At 42.2% G+C, this 19,266-nt stretch overlaps 1 protein-coding gene across 1 annotated transcript in view; it reads left to right on the top strand.

Annotated features, from left to right (window-relative positions):
* The first annotated feature begins 12,537 nt into the window (after window positions 1–12,537).
* Window positions 12,538–19,266, top strand: part of WDR64 (WD repeat domain 64) — a 92,484-nt gene continuing 85,755 nt past the window's right edge. The window contains exons 1-2 of the mRNA XM_089529450.1: window positions 12,538–12,691; window positions 14,644–14,774. Of these exons, the coding sequence (XP_089385576.1) occupies window positions 12,538–12,691; window positions 14,644–14,774 (285 nt within the window). The remainder of the gene's footprint in view (window positions 12,692–14,643; window positions 14,775–19,266) is intronic.

Genomic DNA, 19,266 nt, shown 5'->3' with positions numbered 1-19,266 from the left:
TTCTGGGATTTGAAGTTTTCTGAGATATTTAGCCTTCTTTGTCAGAGGGCTGCAGTGCAGATACAGGCCCAGTAATTTGAATCCAATCATTTGCATCCTTTCCTCTGGAGCAGCAGAAAATAAATTTATTCCACCTTCTACATGGCAACCTTTCAGATATTTAAAGATAACTATCATATCATCTGTCAGTCTTCTCTTCTACAAGTTGAGTGTACCATGGGGATTTATTTCTAGACACCGTACCATCCTGCTTGCCCTCCTCTAAGTGTTCTAGATTTTCAATAATCTTGAGCTGTGATTCTGAGTGGAAGACACTGTATTGCAAATAATGTTTTACCAAAGCAGAATCATGACCTGGACACTATGGTTCTTTTGATCTAACAATGGCTTTCTTTCCAACCACATCATATTGTGACTCATGTTTATCTTGCCGTCTACCAAGACCCTTAGTCATTTCCACATGTACTGCTGTGGAACTGCCAGGTGTCTTCCATCTTGTATTTGTGTGTCTCATTTTTCCTACCCAAATGGAGTTCTTTAAATTTATCCCACTTGAAATTTATTTTGGTAGTTTGGGGCCAACTCTGCAGTCTCTTCAGGTCACCTTGAATCTTGATCCTGTCTTCTCCATTATAAACTACCGCTCCCATTTCACTGTCATCTGCAAATCTGTGAGCATGTCCTGTATTCCATCAACATCCCTGCTCAGGTCTTATAGACTCTGGACTGTGGCCTCCTTTCCTGTCTGCTTTAAAGTTATGTAAATTATATGTGGTCATTATTTTTTGTTTTCTTGATGTCTAACTGTAAGCCTATCTTTTCACTTTCTTCCTTGACATTCTTCAATAGCTGTTCCAAGTCTTTGCTATTTTCTGCTAGTAGTATGGTATCATCTACATACCAGAAATTGTTGATGTTTCATCCACCAGTATTCAGGCCTCCTTCATCTGCACCTAATCCAACATTATGTATGATGCATTCAAAGTACAAGTTAACTAGACAAAGTGATAGAAATGCACCCTTGCCTGACATTGCCAATTGGGTAGATACAAGGAACGAAACAAGGGCCTCAAGTCTCTACAAGACCTGAGCAGGGCTGTCAATGATAGGGTAACTTGGAGGTATCTCATTCATAAAAATGAGTTGACTTGATGGTTGCTAACAACAACAATGTGGTAAAGCACATGTTTGTATCTTTAAAAAACAACCCTGCTTTTATATGACATTTTAAAGGATTTTAAAAAAATATATCAATTAGCATAGGAAAATTGAAAGTGCAGTGCAACTCACTGTTCAGTCTAGAGTCCAGTTATGCAGAAACAAGTGTGAATGGAAGAATGGGCAACTGTGGTGGACCTGAGGGGTAATTTTTGTATGTGGGACTCTCTTCAGGCTGCATGTACTTCCAGATATGAAAACAAAAGTGGAGGTGGCTTTAGGTCGACTTCTTTTAAAAAAAAGATACCAGAAAAAAAAGATGACCAGGAGGAGAGGAGGTCAAGTGCTTCAAAAAGAGCCTTGGAGTCCACATGCAGTGCCAGGGCTGTTCGTTGCCCATCCCATTACATAGTGTTTAACTGATAAAATATCTGTTTCCCGGAAAGGTAGTGTACAGTACTCCCCAATTAGCAAAATAAACTGATGCTCTACTCTCTCAGCTCTCAGCTGGCAGCTGGATTAATTTACAAGAACCTCATTTTAATGAGTTCTGAGTTCATCTGCCACAGGCTTCCCGAACAGAGTATTCAAGGCCTTAACAATTTCAAAGAGATGAGCAAGAAGCATATGAAGCAAAATTTCTGATTCAGAAACTCTAAGATGTTCTTCAAACATTTATTAGGATGGATCATCTGTTGTGCTTGTAAAATATTCTAAACTTCATGCTTGTTCAACCACTGAATAACTCAAATCAGAGGCTCATACTGCTTAATTTCTTGTGGGGCAGACAGATTATTTAGAATACCAATGGCTGCTTTTAATCCAGTTTTAATTTGATATAGTAGCCATGAATCTTTAAAAAAATGATTTGTAGCTCTGTAATCTAACTTCTAAAATACATTGACAGTTATTCAGAGGTTTTCCGATGCCATAATTCCCCCACATCCAGCAAGACTAACCTGGGGGGGGGGGTGTCACTTGGTGCCACAAGACCTTGTTTTGTCAATTTCTGGTGCAAAGCCATTTGTTCTGTTTTGAAAGAAAAACTTGGGATATCTCCCAGTAGGAACTAATAGCTTTCACCTGGGAACAGGGAAGGTTTTTATATATCCTACATTGTTGTGTGCCTTCAAATTATTTCTAATTTATAGTAACCCTAATGTGAACTCATTGCAAGGTTTTCTTGGTAAGATTTGTGGGTTTGTCTTTGCTTTCCTCTGAGGCTGAGTGTTAGTTGCCCAAGGTCATGCAGTGGGTTTCCATGCCCTGGAGAAGATTTGAACCTTGATCTCTTAGCTTCCTAGGCCAACATTTAAACTACTACACCATATTGGCTCTCATATCTATATCTATATCTTCCAACTTTTGCCCAGAACTGGGATCCAGAATGGTTTACAAAAATGAAAACACATATAGGTGTTTATAAAATATGCAACTTCTTATTGTTAAAAATGAAATTAAAATATCTATAGAAGTATGAGCAAATTAAAATGCAATCATTAAAAAGGCAAGATGTAAAAACAATACAGCAGTACTACTCAAAATGGTGGTCCCTAGGCCAGTACCTGTCTCTCCGGCATTGGCTGCCAGTCCCTGGCAAGCTTCCAGGAAAGAGAGAAACATGGGTACAAACATGGTGCCAATCCCTGGTACACTGGGAAAAAATATTTGTGGAACTCCCATATCAAATAACCTGAGAGGCACTGCAGTATAGCACACCATGAAAAGTCTTTTTCTTAAAACCTGGCATGGAACACTGTTGGTGGCTTGGTGGCCACATTGACTCCCTTAGGAGACCTTGGAGGGCCATACACATTGCTGCACTTTCTCTCTCTCTCTCTCTCTCTCTCTCTCACACACACACACACACACACACACACACACACAAACTTTTTATTCCCAATACACTACAATGCTTCTAGGGGGTGCTGAGGACAATTTTTACATGGTTTGCCGCTGTTTTAGGCTTAGGAGAGCCATTTTTTTACAACAGGAATTGATCCAGAAGTTAACTTCTAGATCATATCCTGTTAAGAAAAAAGGCTTCTCTTGGGGATAAAATGGCCCCAGGAAAGCAAAATTACTCCTACATCTCTTAGGTGACATCTGCATAGGCCAAAATACTCCAAGAACTGCTTGGAGTATTCTGCCCCCAGAGTTCCCCCATTAGCTGGCCCTCCCATTGTGACACCGGGTGGCTGCTCACACACCTGTCCTGGTGAGCCATCCCATGCAGCTGCCGCAACCACATGTCACTCCCTTTGAGATCAAAATTACCTTAGAGCGAGCAACCTGCACCAGGTGGCAAAGCGGGATGCTTTAAAACAGCTAGTTGGCAGCAAAGCGAAGGGCTTGGGATCTTCCAGAAGATTCAGAGCAAAATATGAGTTTTTAAAAAAATTGTTATAAGAAGGGTATGCCCAAGTTCCATGCTGAACAGGCTGGACGCTGTCTGTTCACATCAGAACCATGATCTCAGCTGTGCATCACTGAGGCTCCCCACCAGAAAGATGAGGGAAGAATGTTTTATTTGGCCTGTGCAGACAGGGGCTCAGATGATATTGGGTTGTACTTTTGGGACAAAAAAAGTCAAAATAATTGGGGACCTTGGGAGCTTCAAAAACAGCCCTGAGGATTGGATGTAGTCCACAGCCCCCATTTTCTCAAGCATTTTTACAAATGGTCCATTCACCAAAGCCTAATGCCTGGAATAAAAGCATTCTTCAATGGAAGGACACCAAGGAGGTAACCAGTGTAGCATTCCTAGGAAGAGAAGAGAAGAGAAGAGAAGAGAAGAGAAGGTCCCAGTTTTTGTTTTTTTAAATAAAATTTTATATAGTATGGAGACAAGATATAAAATATAAAATTCTGAAGTAAGAACATATTAGTTTACAGAAGAAATGAAGAGATCAGAAAGGTCATTGTGGTTTTTAGCTGTACTTTCTGCATTTCCTTTCTTTCTAACATTTAATCCCCACCCCAACCATGTGTATAGATGTACAAGTAACCAAAGTTTGGAAAGTTATTTTAAAATATAAATCACTATGCAACTTGTTACACAGCAATCCCTGAGTAACTGGAAAACATCTCCCTGACCATTTTGTTCCATCATACCCACTCATTACATTAGTTTTGAAATGTAATGGTGTTACACCTTGGCTTAAAAAATATACAGAGTAACTCAGGGCCAATAATTCCATTACTTTTAAGTAATTATTTCCATGATCCATTTATAACCAAGTGTAATACTTCATATATCAGGTGAAATAAACTGGATTTTTTAAAAAAGAAGTTATATTATACCACAATTAATTTATTAAACTTAATTTGTTATTGTTGTTAATGTTTTGTTGTTTTGCATTGATTGATTGAGATTTTATTTCTATACCGCCGTTCCCACGATCACGGCGGTTTACAGACAATACAAATGCGATACAATACAGGTTAAAAGAAAACAAACTTCACAGTAAAAACACCCCAATTAAAACCAGCATAACTATACATCATTAAAATCCACATAGAATCAATCAAATTTCTATCAATCTAAAAATCTATACGATACAGCACACAGTACATAGGGGAAAAACAATCAGGACATGTGAGGGAAAGCTTGACGGAATAAATGAGTCTTCAGGTTCTTCTTGAACGACTCCAGGGAGGGGGCTAGGCGGAGCTCGTCAGGGAGAGTGTTCCAAGATTGCGGGGCTACCACAGAGAATGCCCTTTGCGCCGTTAGTACATATTTTGTCTTGGGAACGCTCAAAAGATTTTTCCCCCCTGACCTGAGTGTGCGGGGCGGATTGTATGGGGAGACGCGGTCCTCCAAGTACTCTGGGCCCAAGCCATTTAGGGCTTTAAAGGTCACAACCAACACCTTGTATTGGGCCCGGAAGCGAATTGGCAGCCAATGAAGATCTTTCAGTATCGGTGTTATGTGGCTGGCCCTGGAACTACCAGTGACCAGCCTAGCAGCCATATTTTGAACCAACTGCAGCTTCCGAGCTTGGTATAAGGGTTGCCCCATGTAGAGCGCATTGCAGAAGTCAAGTCGAGAGGTTACCAGTGCATGTACCACTGTTTCAAGGTCCCCCCGGTCGAGGTAGGGACGCAGCTGGCGTATCAGCCGAAGCTGATAACAGGTGCTCCTAACTGTCGCATCCACCTGAGGAGTCAGGTGAAGCGACGAGTCAAGGAGCACCCCCAAACTGCGAACTGAGTCCTTTACGGGGAGCGTGACCCCGTTCAGGACAGGTGGACAGACCTCCTTCCCAGGACCAGGAGAACCTATCACAAGCACTTCCGTTTTCTCTGGATTCAGGCTGAGTCTGTTTTCCCTCATCCAGCCCATTACTGACTCCAGACAGGCATTGAGCGGAGAGATGCCATCCCTAGTCACTGCATCAGTCGGAGACACAGAGAAGACTATTTGGGTGTCATCAGCGTACTGATAACACCGCGCCCCGTGTCTCCGGATGATCTCTCCCAGCGGCTTCATGTAAATGTTAAATAGCATAGGGGACAAAATCGCTCCCTGAGGGACCCCAGATATGAGGGCCCTCTTATCGGAGCGACAGTCCCCCAGCTCCACCATCTGGAATCTGCCCGAGAGTTAGGAACGGAACCACTGCAGAGCAGAGCCCCCGATACCCAACTCCCTCAGGCGACCCAGAAGGATACCATGGTCGATGGTATCGAAGGCCGCGGAGATGTCCAAGAGCACCAACAGGGACATGCTACCCCTGTCCATGCCCAGACGGAGATCATCGACTAAGGCGACCATGGCAGTCTCAACCCCATAGCCCGCCCGGAAGCCGGTTTGAAATGGGTCCAGATAATCCGTATCCTCCAAGACCCTCTGCAGCTGGGAGGCAACTGCCCTCTCGATCACCTTCCCTAAAAATGGTAGCAGTGACACAGGCCGATAATTGTTTCGAATTAGGGGGTCAAGGGAGGGCTTCTTTAATAAAGGTTTTACAATGGCCGTTTTTAGATTCGATGGAAAAAGGCCCTCCCTGAATGATGTATTGATTATGCGACACAGCATTTCTGTTGTCGCCATTCCCCCTTGAACTGCCAGCCATGAAGGACAGGGATCGAGAGAGCAGGTCGTCTTCCTAATGCTGCTGAGGATCCTGTCCACATCCTCGGGACTAACAGACTCAAACTGATCCAGTATAACTGAGTCCACGGAAGCACTGGACGCCTCTACTCTTGATTCTGAACCAATAACAGTGTCAAGATCAGCCCTTAGCCGAGAGATTTTATCTGCGAAGAAGTTGTTAAACTCGTCACAGCAGGCTTTTGATGGCTCCAATAGTGGGTTCAGGGGGGGAGCCAACTGAGTGAGCTCTCTCACAACCCTGAACAGCTCTGCTGGACGCGACTCCGCGGACGCAATACGTGCAGCATAGAACGAGTTCTTAGCTGCACCTATTGCCACTCCGTAGGCCTTCAAGTGAGACTCTAGGAGTGTCTTGTCGGCTAAGTCCCGATGTCTCCGCCATTTGCGCTCTAGTCATTGCGCAGCCCGCTTCCTTGCCCTGAGATCTTCCGTGTACCAGGGCTTTTTATTGGAAGCAGGCCAGAAAGGACACTTGGGAGCGATGCTGTGTATAGCCCTGGAAAGATCAACATCCCAGATGTTGGTCAGGGCATCAACAGAATCGCCGTCAGTTCCAACCAAATAGCCCTCTAGGGCTTCCTGGAACCTTTCGGGTTCCATCAGCCTTCGAGGGTGGACCATCCTAATAGGTCCGCCACCCCCGGGGGGGATCTGGACAGTAGCCTTGATACTAGCCTCAACCAGGAAATGATCCGTCCATGACAGGGCAGAGATGTTGGTTACCTCTGCCCATGGAGACTCCATGTCCGTACAGAAGACAACATTGAGTGTATTACCAGCAAAATGCGTGGGCCCTGTGACCAATTGGGACAGGCCCATGGCAGTCATGGTAACCATGAACTCCCGAGCCGCACCAGTTGGAACCTGACTGGCCTCGAAGGGGATGTTGAGGTCCCCCAGGACAAGAAGCCTGGGGGACTCCAGCACCAGCTCCGAGACCAGCTGTGTCAGCTCGGCTAGGGAGTCTGTTAGCGCACGGGGTGGCCTGTAGACCAACAGAATCCCTATACTGTCCCTGGCCTTTAGGGTCAAGTATATACACTCGATATAGTCTGTCTGGCGGACATGGTTCCTGGTTAAGGAAAGAGTGTTCTTATAGATCAAGGCAACTCCCCCCCCCCGCCCACTCACCCTGATCTGGTCCTTCACTGAGTACCCGGCAGGGAGGGCCTGTGCCCACACCGCTTCGCTCTCAGGCATGCTGGTATAGCCACTCCACTGGTTCACATTAGTATCCATGCTACAGTAATTCTCCAGAACACACAAAATATGCTAATAGTGAATGACTGCACTAATATTTAGAATGAATATGTTTACTTCTTGCTTCTGGGTGATGCTGCCTTTTAAAACAGTTATAATGAATTGCTTGGATTACATTTGTCATCATCAGTGCAGTTGTGGAAGGGATCTGCAGTTTTATCACACAGTACTGATAAAGCTGTCTGACATCCTATTGGGAGGGCAGCATACCTTGACCTCGGTTATTCCCTTCATTTTGTATTTCCAGCAGAATATCAAACAGGGAATTAGGTATGCTTAGCTGCTGATTTTGGTGTTCTTATGAATGATAAATACTTCTTTGGAGTGTAACCAGCATTTATTTGTTCACGGAATCAAATCTCACAGTGAGGAATTTGTACAAATAAGCTTAACTTCAATGGTCCTTTCTTTTAGTATTCATTGTCTTTATAATTGATTTTAGAACAGAAACGGGCAGGGTGGGGGGACCCAACATCTTTGTGTCTGATAGAAATTAATTGTGTTGCTCCTCTTTGCCTTGCTTTAGAACATGATATGAAATGCATCCCATGTTTCATAATTCATGTGAAATAACTATGATTATTTGTGTCTGGTGTGCTGCTGTGAGAAGCCCTTCCCTCAAGGTCTCTGACATGATTTCTGCAAAATTTGTTACAAGTGGGTTAATATTTATGAATATTCTTGAAAATATGATTTTTCAAGGTGTGGACACATAAATGTAAATTTGTATGAACACAGTCACAGTGATGTTCACTTTAGGGCTTGTGCATGCAATGACTATTCAGAAGTTATTCCCTCATGTTTATGATCCTAGGCCAAATCCTGAAATAGTAGCTTTCCCTTCATGCAGGGATGGGGGAATGTGTGGCCCTCCAGATGTTGTTGGAGTGCATTTCCAGTAATTCCTCACTCTTGGTTATGCTGGCTAAGACTTGTAGTCCAACAATATGTGCAGATGACACCAGATTAGGAGGAGTAGCTAATACCCCAGAGGAGAGGACCAAAATTCAAAATGACCTTAATACATTAGAATGCTGGGCCAAAACTAACAAAATGAATTTCAACATGGAGAAATGTAAGATAATGCACTTAGGCAGAAAAAAATGAAATGTATAGATATAGGATGGGGGATACCTCACTTAACAAGACTACATGTGAAAGGGATCTGGAAGTCCTAGCAGACCACAAGTTGAACATAAGTCAACAGTGTGATGTGGCATCATAAAAAGCCAAGGCAATTCTAGGCTGCATCAATAGAAGTATAGTATCTAGATCAAGGGAAGTAATAGTGCAACTCTATTCTGCTTTGGCCAGGCCTCACCTGGAATACTGTATCCAATTCTAGGCACCACAATTCAAAAAGGATGTTGACAAGCTGGAGTGTATCCAGAGGAGGGCAACCAAAATGGTGCAGGGTCTGAAAACCATGCCTTATGAAGAGAGACTTAGGGAGCTGGTTATGTTTAGTCTGGAGAAGAGAAGGTTAAGAGGTGATATGATAGGCCTGCTTAAATATTTGAACAAGTGTAATATTAAGGGCAGAGCAAGCTTGTTTTCTGATTCTCCAGAGAATAGGACCCAGAACAATAGATTCAAACTACACGAAAAGAGATTCCACCTCAACATTAGGAAGAATTTCCTGACAGTAAGAGCTGTTCAACGGTGGAAGACTATGAAGGTCTTTAAACAGAGGCTGGATGGCCATCTTCCAGGGGTGCTTTGACTGTGAATACCTGCATGGCAGGGGGTTGCTATCTCTTGTAGTCTCTTCCAACTCTATGAGTCTATGGGCCTGAACAGACAGGCCAAAATAAAACTGCTTCAGGTCACTTTGGAGGTATGCTGTTTAAATGATGCATGCATTCTAAGAGCCTGGAAGCCATGCCAAAGCCACGCTCCAGTCCAGCTTCTGGCCTATTAAGATGCATGTGTCATTTAAACAACATTCCTCCAAAGTGGCCCGAAGCAACTTTATTTTGGCCTGTTTGTTCGGGCCCAATGATTCTAATATCTGAAGGGTCATATGTCCCCAGATCCACAGCTTAGCAGGGATTTGAACACTGGTCTCCTGGAGTTTTAGTCCAGAGCTCAAACAACTACATAACACTGGCTAATCCAAAATTTTCCAATAGTTAGCTGTATTTTTCTTAGACTATTTTATATATGTTATGTTAATATTTGCATGTGTTTATCCATTAAAACTATAATATACCCTCCATTTGGTGTCTTCCTGCACTGTACTTCCTGTTACTGTTGTTTCAAAATAAAATTCCATCTTAAAAAACATGTGGGACTGCCCAACCTCTCACATATTCTACCATTTGCCCCACAAGAACAAAAAATAATTTATTTTCATAGATCCCAGGGGGACCAAATCTAGAGAGTCGGCCCTTCCCTCAAGGTCTCTGACATGATTTCTGCAAAATTGGGATCACCTGTAAGCCTATTTCTGGATGACATCTATTTAGTACAAGAAAGGGTCCTGAACTGCTTACCTCTGGCTTTTATAGCTGACATTTTGTTTTTCTGTTTAGTACTCTTTTCATAGCCTGCAGGGAAGACAGAGATCAGTGCTGATGCATTGACCCAATGTATAGTTGAACCATATTGGGATGAAAAAGCCTTACAGAGGATAAAGAACATCTTCTGTGTATTTTCTTGTTGCTCACAAACACACTGATGCTCTACAATTTCTCTTGCTGTAAATATATTGAATTTAAATATTTATTTACTAATATTAAGATTATAATTTTAGAAATTAATTTTGTAGAATTTGTTATTATGCAACTAGTTTCTAATCATGCACTTAACTCCTGGTTGCAGGATTTTGAATAACAAGTGGTAGCAGGCAATGTATACAAGACAGCTCTAAAGCCAGGAACTAGACCACGTCTATGAAAGCTCATACAACTTCTTTCACACAGTCTCAAAGTTGCTACGAGATCCCTTTGTATACTGATATTTCAGATTAACACATCTATGTCTCTGATTTCTACTCTGTTAGTAGACAACAGTATTTGCTGGAATTAAGTATCTTTGACTGTATCTGCACGTAGAAATAAACCAGTTTGACACCACATTAACTGCCATGGCTCAGTGCTATGTAATTCTGGGATTTGTAGTTTTGTAAGACATTTAGCCTTCTCTTCCAGAGAGCTCTGGTCTGCAACAAACTACATTTCCCAGAGTCCCATAGCACTGATCTATGGTAGAGTTGTGTCAAACTGGATAATTTCTGCAGTGTGTATGCAGCCTTTGAGGTGGTTTTGAACTTTCTGTTGGTTTAGGGGTTGTTGGGATCTTGACTCATATGTTACAATGTTGTGTCAAGGTCTGCTTCGGATATTAAACTTTTGTTTCACAGATAGCCCATGCTACATTATGGACAACATAAATTATTTTGCATTTGCACTCTGAATCTTGAGACAATCAAGAACTTAAGTTGAATTCTTTTTTTAAATTAAAACTTTAATCAAAATATATCATACAAAATCTTGCAATCATAAGACAATGGTATAAAAAAGTTTCATGTCATTAAAAAACTTTCCTTATTAAAGTTTTGCACAATTCAATTCATTTAAAATAAATATGACCATAAAGAACAGTGGCTAGATGGAGGGGAAATGGGTATAAAATTTGTATTCTAAAGGATTTGACTGCTGGGTGTTGTAGAACCTAAGGGAAAACAATATGAAGGTTCACCAAAGGAAGCAAAGCCAGTGCTCTGTTGTCATGAGTCCTTCCTTGAAGACTCCTCATTGGATGAAGGGTAATGTCACCTATCCAGCAGAAAACAGAAGGGACCCAGTAGATGTCCAAAAACAAGCTAGGCCCCTCTTCTGCGACAGAGAGTGTGTGCAGCTATTAGAGATCCTGACTAAGGAGCAAAGATACCAATGGCTTAGCAAAACAAAGTAAAAGGCTTTATTATAGGAACTCTTTTCTAAATATGAGAAAGTTCCTCAGGGTCAGGGTGCTATGCTAGTCCAGCTGCATTGTTGGGAAGAGCTGAGAGGGTTCTAGGAAGGAGAACAGGTGGAAACATCCATAGGAATATCAGTCTACATAACAAGGGGATCAGGACAGGTAGAGAAGGGCATTTGGGGTTACTCAAACTATCTAACCCTATTACTACTGCCCACTATGAGGCACTCTTGACTCTTCAGTGCTTGTGTTGTTATGCTTCCAATATTTTATTAAGTGGGTTAGCTCAATATTAGAAGAAGAGGAGGAGTGGTCAGAAGGAAAAGCTACCCAGCTCCCAAGAAAGGAGTAGGCTGACATGTTTTGGAAAGTATATATGAGCACTTCCAATCTGTGGGCCATTGTTTTGTTTTCCATATTTGTTGACAGACTTTAGTTAGAGCTAAAATAGATTCTGTCTCTGTTGTTTGAAACAGCTCTATTGGTATGCCATGCCCACTTCCCTAAGCCAGTCCTCATAGGGCATGGTTTCCCAATATTTTACCATTTTGCTCACCCTCTTGTGGACACCTTCCAATAGCCTTTTTGAATTGTGGTGCCCAGAACTGGACACAGTATTCTCTTCCTGTTTCTTTCCTTTTATAGTTGATTGTAATTGCATCCCATTACAGAGATGCAGGCAGAGATGGAAGAAGGAAGTAATGTTGTTCCTATGTATGTGCAACTGGCTGAATTAAGAGGTTCAAATCCCTGTATGTTATCTATCAAAAAAGTGGGTGTTTTGAATCTCATAACAGTGCTTTCTGCCTCTTTACACAGATTGAACTCATTAACTAGCACCTTGCTAGTTAAGATGGTTTGTGATCTTGAGTGACCCAATGACCAATGGGGCTCAATGAGGTGTTGTGACATCAGGTACCTGATAGGACATTGGCCTGCCTCAGAAATGCATGACAAGAAGGCCAGTAACCATTCAGCCAAGCAACAGACAAGGTCATACAGCTGGCATTTCCTCAAATGCTAACATCAGAAATTACACCTGAGAGAAAACAAGCCCTGAAACATCAAATAGAATGTCTAGAAGAAAGCTTCAAGATGAGGATGAGCCACCTGAGATTCTTGATGGAATCCTTTTTAAAAACTCCTTGAAGCTTTTTCAGAGATTAGTTGACAAAACCGTTGCTCAGAAGAGGGAAGAAAGGCTAGGCTTGTACGTAAAAGATGCAGGTAAGGAACACTGTGTGTCTTACACACAAACGTAATTTTTAACAAACTTATTTTGTAAAATATGTGTGCTTTTCTTAAGTGCATCAAAGGCAGCCAAGGAAATACTAGTATACAAATTTCATAATTAAATAGTGTTGTGACCAATAAAGCACATTCATTTAGAGCTGTAGAGAGAACTATTGTATATACTCATATATAGGTCTAGAAAGTATAGTTAAATATTTGACCTGAAATATTTGAGTCAACTTTTCTACAGGTCAAACTAAGTACTGTACTTTAAATCTTATTCTTAAAAAGAAAAGAAAAAAGAAAAAGGGTTCATCCCTTTCTTTGAGTTGAGTGCCAAAAGGCAAGAGCTTAGACCCTTCTGGGAGCATCTAAAAGACGCACCAACCCTTGCTACACCCTCCGCCAGGTCACCACTTCAGACCTTTCTGAATGCTTAGGTGGGAAAATGGTGGTGGCAGCAGCCCTTTGGCACTTCCCTTCAAAGGAGTGCTAAAAGGAATCAGGCTCTGAAGGATTTGAAGACACGTTTGCGTATGTTTGTCAGCTTTTCTGGATTAAAATCAGGCAAAGTTATCATATTAAAGTTAAAGGCTGTAATCATTGCTAAGGTAGTTGCCATTTTCTTTGTTTTGCCTTTCCATCCTGATATGTGTCCATTTTCTTGACCCCGCATGTACTTGGTTGCCTCCTCACACACATCACACAGCGACAATTTACCATAGTTCCCTCCTCATCCATCTAGCCTTTAATGTGAGCACAAAATGTTATGCCTGCTGGAATTTTGTAGCTTGTATGGCATTTTCCTTTGATGTTTCCTTTATATCCTTTGTGACATGCCCCTAAGCTTTACCCTCAGTTTATCCACAGTTCATATTGAAATCCATAATTTTGGCCCCAAAACCTGCCCTCAATTTATATTTGAGCTCAACTTATAGTCAAGTATATACAGTTGATTTTCTAAATGTTTTAATGGTACCAACCACAAATCTTTTGGGGAGGGAGTTTCAGAAGAAAGGTTATACTTGGAGAGTGGTGGAGTCTCCTTCCTTGGAGGTCTTTAAACAGAGGCTGGATGGCCATCTGTCGGGGATGCTTTGATTGAGAGTTCCTGCATGGCAGGGGGTTGGACTGGATGGCCTTGGGGTCTTTTCCAACTCTATGGCCTGTTACAGACTGCCAAAATAATGCTGCTTCCGGTCTCTTTGGAAGTATGCTATTTAAATGACGCATGGGTCCTAAGAGTCCGGAGGTCGCACCAAAGCCACACTCCATTCCTAAGCACTGGAGTGCAGCTTTGGTGCAGCTTCTGGATTCTTAGGACCCATGTGTCATTTAAATAGCATATCTCCAAAGAGACCCGAAGCAGCTTTATTTTGGCAGTCTGTAACAGGCCTATGATTCTGTGAGAAGGGTCTGTCTTTAGTGCCTGCCACTTTAACTGACCTTAAAGGTGGGCCAGTTAGTGGGACCTCTGAGACTGATCTTAAAGCACAGGCAGCAGGTGGTAGATCGTAAGAAGTCATGCTTCCTAAAGAAGAAATGAAATGAACCTTGCATTGTAGTCTCTGTGTCCACCCATATTTATTTTGTCTTACAGTGCAATCCTATTCAAGTCTACCTAGAAGTAAGTGTCACTGAGTCCATGGGGACTTACGCCCAGGTCATTCCCATATGTAGCATTGCAGCCTTAATATTTTCAAAATATGAGGAGCTAGGAAACAAGAGGTTGTGATTATCTTTTTTCAGAAACATCCAGATTTTAGACACAGTAAATGCCAGCAAGCTTTCCAAACTAAAATGGGCACAAAAAGAAATCTCAAGAACTGATAATAGATTTTAGTACGAGTGAAGTGAGGCAATGGAGAAAAGTATTTAAACCAGAAATATTAATTTGTTAGCTTTTACACTGATACTCTGTGGGGGATTATTTTTCTTCACTGCAGAGGAAATCGATTATGACAAATTCTATGCTGCAGTCCAGGACCTTTTTGGTACAGATGTGAAAACTCAAGATGTTAAAACCTTCTATAGGAAGATTAACAACAACCCAGATGGGCGTACTGAATGGTGTGAGGTAGATTTTTGTTATTATTATAATTGTTGTTGTTCTTGTTGGTGTCATGATGGCATGCTAACATGTCTGAGCCAGATTCAATGTTAAACCAGCCTGTTGTTGTTGTTGTTGTTGTTGTTATTATTATTAACCTTTATTTATACAGCGCTGTAAATTTACACAGCGCTGTACATACAATCTTTTTAATTGGACGGTTCCCTGCCCTCAGGCTTACAATCTAAAAAGACACGACACAAAGGGAGTGGTGGTGGGGAAGGGGCCTCTCTAGTAGGATAATACATATAAAATACATAGCAATACAGGAAATGATTCAATAAAACAGACAACAAAAGAACATCACATAGCAAGTGACAATTATGCAATGCCTGGAAACACTTCCCTGAACAGCATGGTCTTCAGCTCCGTTTTGAAGCTGGTTAAAGAAGTGATGGCTCTTGCTCGCGGGGGAAGCAGGTTCGAGGAGTGAGGGGCAGCGAGTGAAAAGGGGTGAATCTGAGATGGGACAGAGGAAATCCTGGGCTGGGACAGCAGACCTTGACTACCAGAATGGAGGGCCCTAGTGGGAAGGTGAGGAGAAATAAGGTCTGATAAGTAAGGAGGGGCCAGCCCATGGACAGGGACGTAGCCAAGGGGGGCAGGTTCTTGGGGTCCAGACCCCCCCTTCCATTAGAAAAATGAATGGCGTGTGCTGCTGCACCGCCACACCCAAGCCCCATTATAATGGTGGCACTTAGTCTGGACCCCCCCCCCCTTCCTAAAATCCTAGCTACATCCCTGCCATGGAGGGCTTTAAACGTCGACAGCAGGAGCTTATACTGAATGCGGAAAGGGAGGGGGAGCCAGTGAAGGGATGCCAACACAGGAGATATATGGTCACAGCGATGGGCGGATGTGATAATGCGTGCAGCTGAATGCTGGACAGAAATTAAAGGACGGAGGTGAGAAAGAGGAAGCCCAGCTAGGAGGACGTTACAGTAATCAGGTCGTGAGACCACTAGGTCTAATCTGCATTCTAAAATGGGGAATATTAAGAAACTATTTACCTGAAGCATGATTTTGGTGTAATTATTACATATCCACCAACATTTCACTGATAAAAACTGGAACATGTGTGCCCAAACCAAACAACATCTGAGTGTGGTCAAGATGACAAACTTTATCAGTCAGGAAGAAGATACAACCTGGGAGAGTAGTTTGCAGTTTGTAGCAGTTTTCTTTTGCTTGAGCCTACTGAGGAGAGTAAAATTCTGCCTCTTCTGCTTTTTTTCTGGCTTCCATAATGCAAACTACCACTTTGAACTCATAATACAACAATTGGACTAAGATGAGGACAAAGGGTTTAAAGTAGGAAGAGGAGATAGAAAACTGGATATTTTAAAAGCATCTGTAAAAGTGAGACAACAAACGATTAATCAGGACTGTCTTAAATTGAGACAGTATAGTTCACAAAAGCTATTGCCACTAAGCAGGGGTGAGTGTTACACTCTGCAGCACAAATAATGTGGGAGTGGCAAGAGATTTCCATGAGCATTGTAATAAGAACTAAATTGACTCTCATTCTAAAAAAGGAAAATGAAGAATGAAACTATTCTCATCAGAAAGGCCTTACTTAGAGGGAAGGAGGAGAAGGAATTATCTTGATATAGTAGAGTGCTGCAGATTGTCATCATACCAGGAACAGCAAATGTTTGTTCTTGCGGTGCATCCCCCCCTCACATTTCCCCCACTTTGCTTAGAAAGGAACATGAATGGCTCCAAATGGATAACAGTGATGTAGAGGTCTACAGTAAGATTAAGGTGCATATAGTCAGAATACAAAAGGGAAAAGGTGTATCTCATGCCCACATGGATTGTTGTTGTTGTTATGGATTGTAAATTTTACTTCAATTTATAATGATCCTATGAACGAGAGAGCTTCAAGAACTCCATGCATTCAGAGGGGGAGAAAAACTAGTGCTCCCAGCATCTATGCTCCTATAATATAACTCCTGCACTATTAGGGCTGTCCTTTTGCTTAACCTTTGCAGTCTGGCCTGTGTATCTCAAAGATGCCACCTAGGCTGAAGTACAAGGTCTGAGACCTGATAGTCATTCAAATCAGCTAACTTGAGTAATCCATCTAGCTTTATCAAGTCTGTGAAACACAAGCTTTGAGGCAGAAGGACTCACCTGGTGCATCTGCTCTTGTGGTGGTAGAATCCCATTAGTCTCAGTCCCTATCTGCATAGGCCAAATAAAATGTCCTCCCCCCGCCCCCATTCCCATGGCAATCTGTCCAACAACCCCCAGTTTTGGTGTGAACTGTCTGGATGATGTCTGGCCAGTTCATCACTGAACACCAGGTGTACCCACCTTAAAACTGCTATTTAAAAACTCACTTTTTCTTCTTGATCATTCCAAAAGATCTGGAACCCTCTACTGTGTCATGGGGCAGCTGTCTTGCTGTGATGTCTTGGAACCACACTCCTAAACATCTGCAGACTATCTTTTCTCTTGCTAGCTTTAAATCCAAATTAAAGACTTGTTCACTGAAACATTTGGAATTTAATTTCAGTATTATATTAATAATATGATTAATATTAATAATAATATTTTAATATTGTTGTATAACTAAGATTTGATTATATGTATTATCTGTTTTTACAGTTCTGTATTTTAATTGTATGATCTGCTTAATTACTGTATAGTTTTATACTTTATGGTTTTTAGATTATAAGCCATTGTCAGGTTTTAATGTTGACTTGATGATGTCTGTAAAGTGCCATGTAAATTTATGATGTTATATAAACAAACACTAATAATAATGATGTTGATGATGATGATGTCCGGCACCACTTGTGTGCGTTGCTTTGCTCTGAGGTTAGAACGAGGCATCCAGCCATGTTCTGCTCCTGGAATATTCTGGCTCATACAGAGTCATACTCAGCTGGACCCATTGTGTCAGTTGGAACTTGGTAAGTCAGTACTTACATAAATTCAATTGATTCAGTGGGTCTACCATAATTGGACATAACAATTGGATTTAGGCCTGTTAGCTTCATAGAAGCCTTTACCAACCTGTCATTCCTCAGCTGCTATAGAAGGCATATTCTCCCCTCCCCATTCCTATCCAGCATGACTACTGGATGATGGTACCCAGTCCTACAACCTCATACTAGGAGATGGTAATTTAGAATTTGATCTCCTGCTTGCCTTGGATCACTGCCCTGACCCTTCCAATCTTTGGTGATATTCAGACCAGTGCAAAGCGCCAGCCTGGATACGTACTAGGGTTGCCTCGGGGCGTCCTTTGCAGATGCCCCGCAACCCTAGGAAGTACTCTGTATGTCAAAATGGCGGCACCCTGTCTACATGGGTGCTGCCATTTTGATGTGATGGATGCACTGCGTCCAAATGGCGCGGCGCGGGCATCACATCATGGTGCCACTGTAGGGCACTTGTGGCGCCCTTTCAGTGGCGCCGAAAGGAGCTCCATTTCGGAGCTCCTTCCACCACCCGTATCGCTGGTGTGGCCCCTTTCTCCCTTTCCCCGCCACTGTCGGGGTGTCCTTGGGTCATGAAGCCCCAAGGACATCCCTTTCCACGTCGTGGGGAAGCGCCGTTTTGCCGCTTCCCCGAGGCCTGGAAAAGTGGCAGATCCCCGACAGACAAAGGGGCGGGTGCAGGCTGCCCCAAAGGGGCTGTCTGTATCCCGCCTTTGGTTGCTTATTTGGGGATCTGATCCTGGCTTTCTCTCAACTGACTACATGCTTTTGGTGGTCCCACTGGCAATTTACTCCTCCTGCTCTCAGCGATCATTTGGGACCAACCCCTGACAAGACTTGCAAGGAATAAAAATGTAAATATTCATGCTCTGCCTAAGTTTTAAATGATACCTTTATAAATTAATAAATTTTAAATATTCACAAGTAAGTCACCTAAGAGCTATGATCTCTTCTGAAAAAAATGAGCTTTTATGTCTGAAGCTCTCTGTTCATCAGCTCCCATTTGATATGTTACCTCTGAAATTAATGTTAAAGTATTATACTATTGCAGCAGTGAACATCATGAGCACTTAGAGGTAGGGTATGATTGGTTAAATTGGCATTTAAAGTCCATATAGTCCTCTTCAGATGAATGTGCTACTGATTACAGAACCCATTTCACCAACTAGATCACTAGACTATAGCTAAATGCTTCATATATTATACCATTAACCTTTTGAAAGCTGTATTTAAATCATTCTTCATATGTCTATAAATCCTTCTTGTCTTCTCTAGAATTTAAAATAACGCTCTCCAGTTCTCCTTGTAAGCCAGGAGTGAGAAACATGCTTTCTTCCAAAGGTGGTTGGAATGCAAGTCACAGCAGCTCTAGCCAGTAAAGCCAGTGGCGAGGAATTCTGGGAAATGCACTCCAATATCTGGTGCATGATTCCCACCCATAATGTAAACTTTGATAAAAACTATATGAAAAGTATTCAGAAGATGGAGAAATGTGGAGATGTTTTCTT

Source organism: Sceloporus occidentalis, unplaced genomic scaffold (genome assembly GCF_023333645.1).
Source record: "Sceloporus occidentalis isolate IW3139 unplaced genomic scaffold, rSceOcc1.0.p SCAF_6, whole genome shotgun sequence".
NCBI lineage: Eukaryota > Metazoa > Chordata > Lepidosauria > Squamata > Phrynosomatidae > Sceloporus > Sceloporus occidentalis.
This window is presented reverse-complemented; position numbering and strand designations above follow the sequence as displayed.